The 12,330-nt window shown below is 40.4% G+C and overlaps 1 protein-coding gene and 1 long non-coding RNA gene across 4 annotated transcripts in view; both read right to left on the bottom strand.

Moving 5' to 3' along the window:
- Positions 1-4,223, bottom strand: part of C5H6orf89 (chromosome 5 C6orf89 homolog) — a 43,036-nt gene extending 38,813 nt beyond the window's left edge. Inside the window, exon 1 of one of the 2 annotated variants that reach the window (XM_003818894.4) lies at positions 4,035-4,223. In XM_003818894.4, coding sequence (XP_003818942.1) covers positions 4,035-4,036 — 2 coding nt within the window. In that variant the 5' untranslated portion in view covers positions 4,037-4,223. The remainder of the gene's footprint in view (positions 1-4,034) is intronic. The other variant, XM_008972307.4, reaches the window with a different exon arrangement.
- A 426-nt stretch (positions 4,224-4,649) lies between these two features.
- The window catches only part of LOC117980578 (uncharacterized), a 10,226-nt gene continuing 2,545 nt past the window's right edge, over positions 4,650-12,330 (bottom strand). Inside the window, exons 2-4 of one of the 2 annotated variants that reach the window (XR_004671965.3) lie at positions 11,623-11,664; positions 10,598-10,722; positions 4,650-6,877 (exon numbers count right to left, since the gene is read on the bottom strand). This is a non-coding gene — a long non-coding RNA (uncharacterized LOC117980578). The remainder of the gene's footprint in view (positions 6,878-10,597; positions 10,723-11,622; positions 11,665-12,330) is intronic. The other variant, XR_004671966.3, reaches the window with a different exon arrangement.

The raw sequence follows: 12,330 nt of genomic DNA, 5'->3' as shown, positions 1-12,330 counted from the left end.
GTTTCACAAGGGCATACTTACGTCCAAATTCATCAAGCTGTACACATTAAATATGTAAAGCTTTTTGTACAAAAATAGTACAATGAACACCTGGATATCCTTCATTTAGATTTACCAGTTGTTTACATTTGGCTATATTTTCTTTCTGTTTTTACCAGAACTACTTGAAAGTTATTTGCAACACATTATAAAATCATTTCTAAATATTTCAACATGCATCTCCTAAGAATAACGACGTTATTCTATACAACCATTGGCATTATTGCCATACCCATTAAAATGAGTAATCTCTTAATATTACCTAATATTCAGTCTATAGTCAAGTTTCCTGAACTATCAAATTTTTTAAAAAAGACCATATAGCTATTTAAAAATCCAGGATCCAACCAATGACCACACATTGAATTTGGCTGCCATGCCTCTCTTTAATCTACTTAACTTCAGAACAAGTCCCCAGCGTGTGGTTTTTCTTTTTTGTTTTGTTTTTTGGTCTTTTAGGACATTGACATACTTGAAGAAGTCTTCACATTTTTAAGCTTACCTCTACTTGCTTCCATCCTCACCCTTTCCAGTTTCTACTATTAGAAAAATGCCATAATAGTTCCTTTCTAAGTTTCTGGTACTCTCTCCCTCCCTCCCTTCAGAGGAAAGCTCCTTTGGGGGTTGGGGGGAGAAAGTAACACACTTTCTTGTTTCTCAGGTTTCCATTCATTTATTAACCTGTTGAAATCATATTTCTGCCTCCTCACTCCACCGACATTGCTTTCACTGAGGCCACAAATGGCTTTCTAAACGCCAAGTTCGAAGGACGTTTTTTTCAGTTATTACCTTATCTGACCTCTCTGCAGCAGCTGCTGTTGCTACCCCATTATCTATCTCCCTCAAGTGTACTCAAACCTTAACATAATTCTCTCGTTCTCTGCTGGTATCCACCAGTTATCCTTGACCTTCTTATTCCCTCCAACGCTTTGACCACCAGCTATTGGTGATTCCCAAATCTCTTCTCCAGTCTACAACTCTCTCTAGGGTTCAAGACCCATTTATCTACCTGCCTACCAGACACGGTGATCCAAGTTTCCCATAGCTCCCTGTATGTAATGTGTCTATAACCCAACTTACTGTTTTCCCCTTCAACTCATTCCTCCCACTGCACCTCTTTTCCTAATGGAAACACTAATCCTCCAAATTTAAAAACTATTCTCCTCCTACCTCATTCCCATCAATGAAACTATCACTAAGTCCTCTTGATTCAGCCTCCTATATAATTCTCACATTCATCCCTTCCTCTCTACATTAACAGCACAGTTAAGGTCTTCAACATCTCTCCTATGGACCATCACAAAGATGTAGTTAATCTCTATACTTCCAGTTCTCCTCTTCCCCAATCCATTCTCTACCTTGTCCAGTTTTTTATTTTTATTTTCTGAGACACGGTCTCACTCTTCGCTCAGGCTGGAGTGCAGTGACATGATCTCAGCTCACTGCAACCTCCGTCTCCTGGCTTCAAGAGATTCTCGTGCCTCAGCCTCTGGAGTAGCTGGGAGTACAGGCACGCGCCACCACACTCAGCTAATTTTTGTATTTTTCTGGTAGACACTGGGTTTCACCATGTTGGCCAGGCTGGTCTCGAACTCCTGACCTCAAGTGATCCACCCACCTTAGCCTCCCAAAGTGCTAGGATTACAAGCGCGAGCCGCTGCACTCAGCCACTTATTTTTTTGAAACACAAATTGGCTCATGCTAAGCACCTTCCAAGACTCCCCATCCTCTGCAGGAGCAGTTTAGCATGGTGACTAAGAACACAGATACTGGAGTTGGAAAAAGCTGGATGCAAATTCTAGATTTTACCACTTACTGTGTGGCCATGAGACACTACTCATCCTCTCTAAGCCTCAGTTTTCATGTATAAAATGGGGATAATTATTTCTACCCCACAATGTTTTATTTAAGAGAATTATAAAATGATGTAACACATTTGTTCCAATAGCCAGACAAATTAAATACCTAATAACAATCATTTTAAGATAAAGTCCTAAGTCAAGCATGGTGGTTCATGCCTGTAATCCCAACACTGGGAGGCTGAGGTGGGAGGACTGCTTGAGCCCAGGACTTCCAAGACCAGCCTGGGTAACATAGCAAGACCCTGTATCTACAAAAAAAATAAAAATAAAAATTGGCCGAGTGTGGTGGTGCCTGCCTGTAGTCCCAGCTACTTGGGAAGCAGAGGTGAGGGGTAGCTTGAGCCCAGGAGTTCGAGGCTGCAGTGAACTGTAATAGCACCACTGTACTCCAACCTGGGTGATGGAATGAGATTCCTGTCTTTTTTAAAAGATAAAGTCCAAATTACTGACCATGGCCCTTTATGATCTGGTCACTGCCTACCTGTTCAGTTTCATTTCCCATCAATCCTTCTTCACATTCTACACTGTCATACTATTTCACATCTTTTTGCTTTTGCATACACAATTTCCTCTGCCTAAAAAGCCTAGTCTCCAGTGCTTTGTCCAATAAGTGAACTCTTTAAGACTCTGACCTCAGTTTTTGTCCTATGCACCTCTAGGGCTTGGCATTACATCTATTTTCCTGTCTACCTCCCACCCTAAATAGTGTTTCTTGAAAGCAGAGATAAATGGAGAAAACACAAAAAACTAAGAACAGACGTGGGAATTCACCTCAGATGTGGAATCGGATCAATGTTGAACAAATTTATAGAAAGGACTTAAAATTATCATTCCGAACTAATTGAATGTAACTCGTGGCTCATGGTTTATTCATTTTATGTTTTATTATTTTATTCATTTTTAAAAATGCAGAGGTCGGGAGCCTGAGGCAGGAGAATGGTGTGAACTGGGGAGGCGGAGCTTGCAGTGAGCAGAGATCACGCCACTGCACTCCAGCCTGGGCGACAGTGTGAGACTCCGTCTCAAAAAAAAAACAAACAAAAAAAAACGCAGAGGTAGCAACAATGTGATGAGGGTTTAAGGTTAGCAGGTTAGGAATCTAGCATTTGGACATTGTTTCTGGTGTGTGGAGTAGCTGTGGAGGAACAGGTATTCAAAGCAGGTCTTGAAAAATGCCTCAGTCCAAGGCAGAAAAGGTCTGACAGAAACAGGACCTCTTTCTGGTATGCAAGTTGGGCTACATGAACCTTTAGTCAAAACTTCAATGTAGCAGAATTGAATTTATTAGTTATTATTTTAAAGGCATGTTATTCCCTAGAAGGAAATTTTGACAACCCAAATTCAAATGAACGAATTTATTAAGGGACAGACGTCTATAGAAGATCCCACCACAGGAACTACCAAATGAGCAATCAGAAAAGTCAGAATACTAAGTATCTGGAAGTAGTCTCTATTATAAAGTGATTTATGACTAAATACTTTAAAAGAAACATATTTGCGAATACAAAGGCTATGAGGGCTCTGAGACTAGAAAGTGTGGCCTGCACGGTTAACAGTCTTAAAATACTACAAAATACGACACAGGCAAATTTCCTTCTACTAAGAGGTGATTACAAACAACTATTTTACTTGTGTCAAGAAACCAAGTCATATTTCTTTCTGAAATCCAAGATGCCAGGTTTATCACATACCAAGTACACATTTAAAGAAAAAAATTATTGCCCCCTAACGATTATTAGAAAAAGATCTTTCAGAAGGGGGTGGGGAATCTACTCTTAATTTCTTAAAAATTCCGTCAAAAGGGCAGAAATCTGGACTTCATTAGCAACGCTCAAGTTATGGACACTGCTGTGATGCCTGAGAACCAAGTTCAAGCAAGGTCCACCTCGTTTTGCTCTCCCCGGCGGAGTCAAAGAAAGTGACAGATGTCTTAAGGGAGTCGACCCCGGGGGAGCTGCCAGGGGATGCTGTCAGTTTACAAAACTGGAGAGGCTGAGAAAAGGGATCCGCGCTGGGATAGAGGGTGGTAGCAGCGGCGAGAAGCGGCTGCGCGAGGATGTCAGAGACGGGCGCGGCGGCGAGGCTGTCACAGGGCGGCCTCCCCCCACCCAGCCTCGGGCCCCAGTCACTCACATGCGGGGCTCGCGCCCCCTCGGGCTCCTCCCGCCTCGGGGACAGCTGCCGCCGGGCGAGGAGGATGGGCAACTTCCTGCTTCCGGGAGCGCGACCCGGAAGCAACCCCCCACTCCTGGGGCGAGGCCTTGTACCCTAGAGTAGTTCCTCCTCTCGTCCAGCGCTTCCGCCCAAAACAGAACACTCAGTGTCGTGGCGAGCGCGGGACCTCTCGCGATATCTGGAGAGTGTAGGTTCTTGCTCCCCCTGGCGTCCTTCTTCCGCTCTGGCTCTTTTCGCCCCAGTCCTAAATCCTTGTCTTCCTAATTTACCTGGACTGGCTCACACAGACTTCATAGCTGAACTGATCTATAGAACAAGCATTTACTGAGTCCCCTACTATGTGCCAGGCAGCATGTTAGGCATTAAGGGATGGGAGTGGAAGGGAAATGTAAATGAAGAGCAGCCCCTTCCTTCTGGAAGCTACTACTCTTGAGAAAGACGAACAAATCCCTCCAATTTTCACTCAGCCCACTCATTAGTGAGAGCTTACTCTGTTGATAAAAGAAAAACTTAAGCCGAATTAAGTATAAAGGAGTTTAATTGAGCAATGGAAGATTCACGAATCAGGCAACCCCCAGAATCACAGCAGATTCACAGACTCCCAGGGTGCCTCATGGTCAGAACAAATTTATAGATAAAAAAGGCAAAGTGCGGCACAGGAATCGGAAGTAAGGTACAGAAACAGTGAGGTTGGTTACAGCTCGGTGTTTGCCTTATTTGAACGCAGTTTGAACATTCAGCAGGCTGTGAGTGGTTGAAGTATGGCCGCTGGGATTGGCCACCACTCAGTTATTGTTACAGGTGTATACTATTAAGTTAGGTTTTCAATTTTGTCTGACTATTAAGCTATGTTACAGTTCATCCACAAGGACTCAAATATAGGAGGACAGAGTCCTTCTCAGGCCATATTTAGTTTGCCTTAACAATTCCCCCGTTTTGGTCATTTTCTCAATTTTGAGAGATTGACCAAAACCTTGGTCATTGATGTTATTATCGCTGTCATAAGTGTACCTGTATGGTTTTGAAACTCACTAGGAAACAGTAGAACAGTGGGTTTTGCAGGAAGAGAATAAGGGCTGAGTAGAGGATACCTCCTTATTCTGGAACATCTGTTTACAGGAGAAAAAACCTGGTCTGTTCTAGCATTTTGTGTTTTTTTAAAGCCTTGGTTTGATTATGTCACATTTAGCATGAGTGACTCCATTTTAGTTTGGTTTGGTTTGTTGGTGCCTAGTGCATGAGCTCAGTCCAAAATAATGGCCTCCCATGATTTTGTTTAAAAAAAAATTCCTCACTTTTGGCCAGGTTCTTACTTAGGTGACAGTGTGACCAGAACTTAGGGCCTTAGCGCCACTCTCAGTTACATCATTTTGGGTTTCTGGTCTCAGCATGTCATTCATAGGTTACGGTGCCTTCATGGTCACACATTTCTTTCAGTTTTTGTTATTCCAGTTGAAAAGAGATCATTTGATGTTGTAGAGATGGCTGCATGCAAGCATTTAAAACCTTTGAGAGAATACAGTGCACCAGGGAGACTATTATTATCATTATCGGGCGGATAATAGCAAGAGTTTGGAGTATGCTCCTTACCCAGGGTCCCCATAAGCCAAACCACCTAAAATTAAATAGATTAAAGAATGAGTTAGATGAAGAGTCTCCTCGCTTGACTAAGTGGTCTTTTCACTAATCCCCTACAACTGGATATTTATTTTTATTGTATTTATTTTGTGAGAGGGAGTCTTGCTCTGTCACCAAGGCTGGAATGCAGCGGCGAGCTCAGCTCACTACAACCTCCACCTCCTAGGTTCAAGTGACTCTCCCGCCTCAGCCTATTGAGTAGCTGAGATTACAGGCACCTGCCACCACGCCAGGCTAATTTTCGTATTTTTAGTAGAGACAGGGTTTTGCCATGTTGGCCAGGCTGCTCTCAAACTCCTGACCTCAGGGGATCCGCCTACCTCTGCCTCCCAAAGTGCTGAGGTTACGGGTGTCAGCCATCACGCCCGGCCAGAATTGTTTATAATTTACATTTGCTGTATTTCTCCGTAGGCCACAGGTGTCAGCAGCTGCACAGGTACTTTTCTGTTTAGCCAATTCTATTACTTAGTATAACTTTCAAAGGAGAATTTAAAGTCTGTTGTGTAACGATAGCCTTTAAAGTAGAATTTGCTGTAGAGCCTATTATGAGGGAGACATTTCAAATTATTGCCTCTTTTATTCTAAACCATGGAAAAAGGACCTAACAAATGGATGTCTTTCTAGAAGAGTGAAGGCCTCTCGTCAATGTTCTCTTTAATCCATGATGTGGGTTAAGAGGAGTTTTGACTGATTATGAGGCAATGTATGTACCACTGAAGTTTGTTACCTACATTGGGCCTTCATCTTTTATCTATTGAAATATAAGGTTATTCATGTTTAAGGCTGGCTGCAAAATCCTTCACAAATAAAAGTATACCCTATAAGTGCATATAATAGACCCACTTTTAATTTCTATTGTTCATAGAGGCATAAACAAGGAAAAAATATTCAAAGATAAGAGTCTTGTGATAGTAGAAGTTTTGATCTATGATCTTGGGAAAAGCTATTCTAATCAAGGATGCCATCTTCTGGGGAGAAACTTTTCTGGTTAGTTTTACCTTAAGGGTTCCAATGGATGTACAGTTCCAGGAGTGTGGAGGGACCCTTCTCAGCTGTGAGATTATGAACCCAAGGTTTAAAGCTCCAAAGTTTTGCTGTAGTATGGATGGCAAGGACAGTCTTTCTCTTTCTCTGGTGTTCTCAGACGATCCAATCTGCAGGTTCTAGATTGTGAAGGGATTGTCCTCAGTGAATCATAAAAAGTTTTCTTTGCCTGGTGAAAATACACTATAATCTACTGTTATAACATCAGCCCTATTGCATGGGAAAGCTTTTATACAACCAGAAAACATGCATTGAAAATGACAATTGAATGAAATCTCTTTATAAATGTTTAAATGGCCTATCAGGTAGCCAAATGCATCTGAAGCTTTGATCGTCTTTCCAGGAATATGGAACCAAACATTGGATTTAAATTATTTCTGCAATTTATAAGTCATCACATCAATATATTAAATTTGGATTATTTTATCTTTTCCAGAACGTTTAACAACAAAAGCTTTAAGGACTCAAGAAGGACAAGGTGGCCATCCTGGTTCTTCATGAGTCCATGCTTAACACTGGACTTACGTCCTCTTGAATACCAGTTGTTTCTCCAATTTAGGTGCATAGCACTGATAACTAATGGGTTATCATAGGTAATTTGACTTAGACCATGGAGTTCATTCAAATTGTATATTTAAACAATTTTAGTATTGGCTTATTTAGCATGATAATCTAGAGCTTGATTTTGAAAGGTTTGTTAAATACCAAAGGTTTAAAACATTGGATATTACAAAATAGAATCTTAGGTTACCATAAGTCATTCATTTAGCCAAAATGATAACTTAAAAAATTTTAAAGGAAAAAACAGTATTTTGATAGAAAGGAGACTCAGCTTTCCAAACAAGATCCAATGAGGATAGCATGAGGCCAACTGACTATCTCCTTTCTTTCTTTCCTCCACCATCTTTTTTTGTAGTTTACTTAAAAGGTAAACAAAAACCTTTCATTATCTTTTAATATTAAATAAAAATCCTTTCTAAAAGAGGGAACCAAATTTTATGTTTCCATTAGTGTATTTTTAATGTTAAAGCTAGTTTTTAATAATATTTTAGAAATCTATTCACTTTTAATTAGTTTGACCATAAGGTAAGATTTTTATAAACCTTTTATAACCCTTTACTATTTTTTTTCTCAGAGCAGAACAATCTTCTAAGAAAACTCTGTTGTGCTTTTATTCCAATGTCCCATTTATGGAAAAAAAAACTGAATAATGCCATTTTAACTTTAGCCAATATGTTCACACATAGAATCCTAATAATTAATTGTTTTGTTTTGTTTTGTTTTGTTTTTTCGAGATGGAGTTTCACTCTTGTTGCCCAAGCGGGAGTGCAATGGTGTGATCTTGGCTTGCTGCAACCTCGGCCTCCCAGGTTCAAGCGATTCTCCTGCCTCAGCCTCCCCAGTAGCTGGGATTACAGGTGTGCAACACCACGCCTGGCTAATTTTTTGTATGTTTAGTAGAAACGGCATTTCACCATGTTAGCCAGGCTGGTCTCGAACTCCTGACCTCAGGTGATCCACCCACCTCAGCCTCCCAAAGTGCTGGGATTACAGGCATGGGCCACCGTGCCTGGCCCCTATAATTAATTTTTATAAACCTTCCACAACTTGTTCAAACCTTTAGCTTTATTTAATTTAAAACAATCCTTTAACCCTCTAACCTAGGCAAAAATTTACATTCCTGTATTTTCTTATAATCTCTTACAAAAAACACATTTCATTCTCCTTACACACCTTGCATGTAAACCTATTTTTTCAATACTCTCAATTACATATTACAATGTTAACTCTTAGCAACTTTTACTTTTGGTGAAAACCTTGGTAAGTAAGGATTTTAATTATGTACTAGGTGTGGGGAGCCCAGGACCCAGACAGAAATGCAGATAATGGTCCGACTCTTTCCAGCATCTAACTACAGGTGTCCCAGGCCTTACCTAGCTATGAAGCAGGCAGGCTGTACAGTTAAGAGTCATGGTGGCATTTTATGAAGCATTTAGGAGGCCTAATCACCTTTAAATTGTACAACATGTCTGGCATAAATTCCTTTTCATAAATTTTTTCACAACTTACACAGACTATGTGTGACATGTTTAGACTTTCTGACTTGCCCTAAACATCCCTCTTTTTAAACAACCAGTCATTTTACTTTAGGACAAGAATTTACCATACAACATCCTTTCTTAATGAAATCTATTTTCTTTATAGCCTTTGTATAGCTAGGGGGCATGGCTAATTCCATATATCCCCAGGCCTTATTTAGAATTTAATGTCTCCAAAATAAATTGAACAATTTTCAAAAGTCAAAGCAGTTTATGACCTTGAAGCATATAGCAAAGCTAATATCTGACCTGCATAATTTAGACAAAATGTCTTTATTTTATCAATAATATTTAAAGTTGTTTTTATTTCCCAAAGATTACTAAAGTTACATGAACCAAGAGGCATTAGTTTTTATTTTGCTTTCAAAATATTTAAGTGCTTATTTTTGTTTAAGCCAATTAATTTGAGCTCTTTTATATAAACATTACACACAATACATATATAATTAGACAGACAGGCAGAAGAAGATTACTATAGTAGTTGTAAGATTTTTCTTTTGCCAGTTTTTAAGTTTCTTAATTGGTTATTGGCTTTATGGTGGAGTCCTTGGAGGAACAGGGCCAGGAAAAGGGTTTCTGGTGCCTCCTGTTTTTCCCATGGATTCCAGGCCATTAGAGCCTGAATATTCATTTTTAATTAACCTGACTTTTAAGCATAGCACTCTTTAATAAAGTCCTTTTAAATTTCTTATTACTGATTTTACCCAGGCCAAATGGCTGATATTTCTGGCTTTTGAACTTTACCAAAGGTAACTTCCTAGGTGCTCGAGGAAGGAAAATTTAAGATAGTCTGTGGAGGAGAAGAGACTAGAGAAGGTTATGCAGATATTAAATCAGAAATGACTTACTTCCTAAGCAGGGAATGGAACTGGAACCGCCAGTGTGAAAGGCCAGTGAGCCACAGCACAGAGCAGTCTACTGCCCTTCCCAGAAGGAGTCTAGAGTAGTTAATTTTGAGCTTGCAGAGGCTTTTAATGACTCAGGATAATTTTTAGAGCTAACTATGGCATAAACCCTAAAATCCCTGTTCCCTAGAAGGTGGAGACCAAGAGAAAGTACTGCCACGTGGTTACGAGGTCAAGTTCCCAAGGACATAAAACAAGATGGAGACCCCATCCAGTTTTTTTTTGTGTTTCAGGGACCTGCAGGAAAGTTTGTGATTGACCAGCGAGCTTGTGGGGTCCTAAGCCCGTGTTTTATCCTAAGGTACCCCTTGACCCAGAAAAACGAATTCATAGCACAAATACATCAGTTTAAGACTAACCTCAGAATTTTTTTTGCATTAATCAAAACCTTAGAGAAAAGATAAATAAACAGTGATTTTTACCATTCATTCAACCATTTGCACAGAGAGAGAGAAGCCAAAAATCTGACTGAGTAAGAAATTCTTACTCTTTTGCTGGCATGCCAGCCTTCTGGGTTCCCTTTCCCTCAGCGGCCCCAGTGACCCAGCTTGCCACACCATCACACTGGGGGCCAAGCCGCATCATAAAGGAAAAATTTTTTGTTGTTGTTCCGGCCAGAGCAAAATACATGTGATAAAACGCAGACATTAGCCACTCTGCTTAGCACTCAATATCAAACTGGCAAGGTTTACATTTGCCCTCAGATGGGCCCCGTTATCTTTAATCCAGTCTCTGACTAGGGGTTTCAACATGTGGTCTCTGGGCAAGCTGGTTGCCCTGAGTAATAGAAAAGATAAAAAAGGGAAAGAAAAGAGAGATCCGAGAGGGAGCTTACCTGTGATCCCCAGCTGCTGTGAGAGATCAATAGACACAAGTGGATCCTGCAGGTACCTTGCATGTTCACTCAGTGCTCCTGGGGGTCGCTAGAAGCTCCACTTTAGATCCCATTCCTGACACCATCTGATAAAAGAAAAACTTCGGCTGAATTAAGTTTGAAGGAGTTTAATTGAGCAATGAATGATTCGCAAATCGGGCAACTCCCAGAATCACAGCAGATTCACAGAGACTCCAGGGGTGACTCGTGATCAGAACAAATTTATAGACAAAAAGGTAAACTAACGTACAGCAATAGGAAGTGAGGTACAGAAACAGCGAGATTGGTTAAAGCTCAGTGTTTGCCTTATTTGAATGCAATTTGAACATTCGGCAGTCTATGAGTTGTTGAAGTATGGCCGCTGGGATTGGCCAACATTCAGCTATTGTTACAGGTATATACTATTAAGTTAAGTTTTCAAATTTGTCTGACTATAAAGCTAGGTTATAGTTCATCCACAAGGACTCAAATATAGAAGTACAAAGCCCTTCTCAGGCCATATTTAGTTTGCTTTAACACTGTGACAGACTGTACTAAGCACTTTCAATTCATGGAGCCACTTCATCAACCCTATGGCATAAATAGCCCCATAACATCCTCATACAAACAAAACTGAAGTTTATGGAGAGGTTAACTTGCTCAAGATTTTACAGATAAGGAGTGGAAGGATCAGCATTTGAACCCAGACTCCTTAACCTGCCCTGTGTGTAGCGCCAAATCTCTTAACTGCTTTCTACAAGAAATCTGCAAACAAAATACTACTGGGTTCAGACTAATGCTATAGCTACAGAGGTAGTGTGACAGTGACATAAATGTATGAAACCAATGAAACAGAATAGAGAGACCAAAACCAGAAAACACATATATGGACACTTGATTTATGACAAAGAGGTGAAACAGAGGAGTGAGGAAAAGATAATGCTTTCAATCAATGGTGCTGGGTCAATTGTATATCCATATAGAAAAAAATGAAACTTGGCTCCTACCTCATACCATACACCAAGATAAGTTCTAGATGCATTGCAGATCTATATGATAAAAACAAAACAGAATTATAGAGCTGCAATATTGAGATGTCCAATAATGTCTGTCCAACACTGACATGTTCTGTAAGAGAGAAAATGCATATGTTGGACTACATTAAAATTAGAAACTTTCCAGTGTTATATTCTGTCCAGGATATATAAGGAACTTTACAAATAAGAAAACATAGCCAAATAGAAAAATAGGTAGAAGATTTGAACACAAAAAGGTATCACAAAGAGGATATCTAAATGGCACACATATGGAAAAAGAATTCAACTTCATTAGTCATTAGTTGTTAGTGAAATTACTACTGAGATATTGTTATAGAGGCTTCAGGATTCCTTAAATGAAAAAGACTAGCAATACTAAGAGTTGGCTTGGAAGCAGAGCAACAGCAATTCTCACAGGCTGCTGGTGCATACATAAATTGCTACAGCCACTGGCCAGGCGTGGTGGCTCATGCCTGTAATCCCAGCACTTTGGGAGGCCAAGGTGGGCAGATCACAAGGTCAAGAGATTGAGACCATCCTGGCCAACATGGTGAAACCCTGTCTCTATTAAAAATACAAAAATTAGCTGGGTGTGGTGGCATGCGCCTGTAGTCCCAGCTACTCAGGAGGCTGAGGCAGGAGAATCGCTTGAACCCAGGAGGTGGAGGTTACAGTGAG

The sequence above is a fragment of the Pan paniscus genome, chromosome 5 (assembly GCF_029289425.2).
Source record: "Pan paniscus chromosome 5, NHGRI_mPanPan1-v2.0_pri, whole genome shotgun sequence".
Classification (NCBI taxonomy): Eukaryota; Metazoa; Chordata; class Mammalia; order Primates; family Hominidae; genus Pan; species Pan paniscus.
The sequence above is the reverse complement of the archived record's forward strand: the minus strand, read 5'-3'. Positions and strand labels throughout refer to the sequence as shown.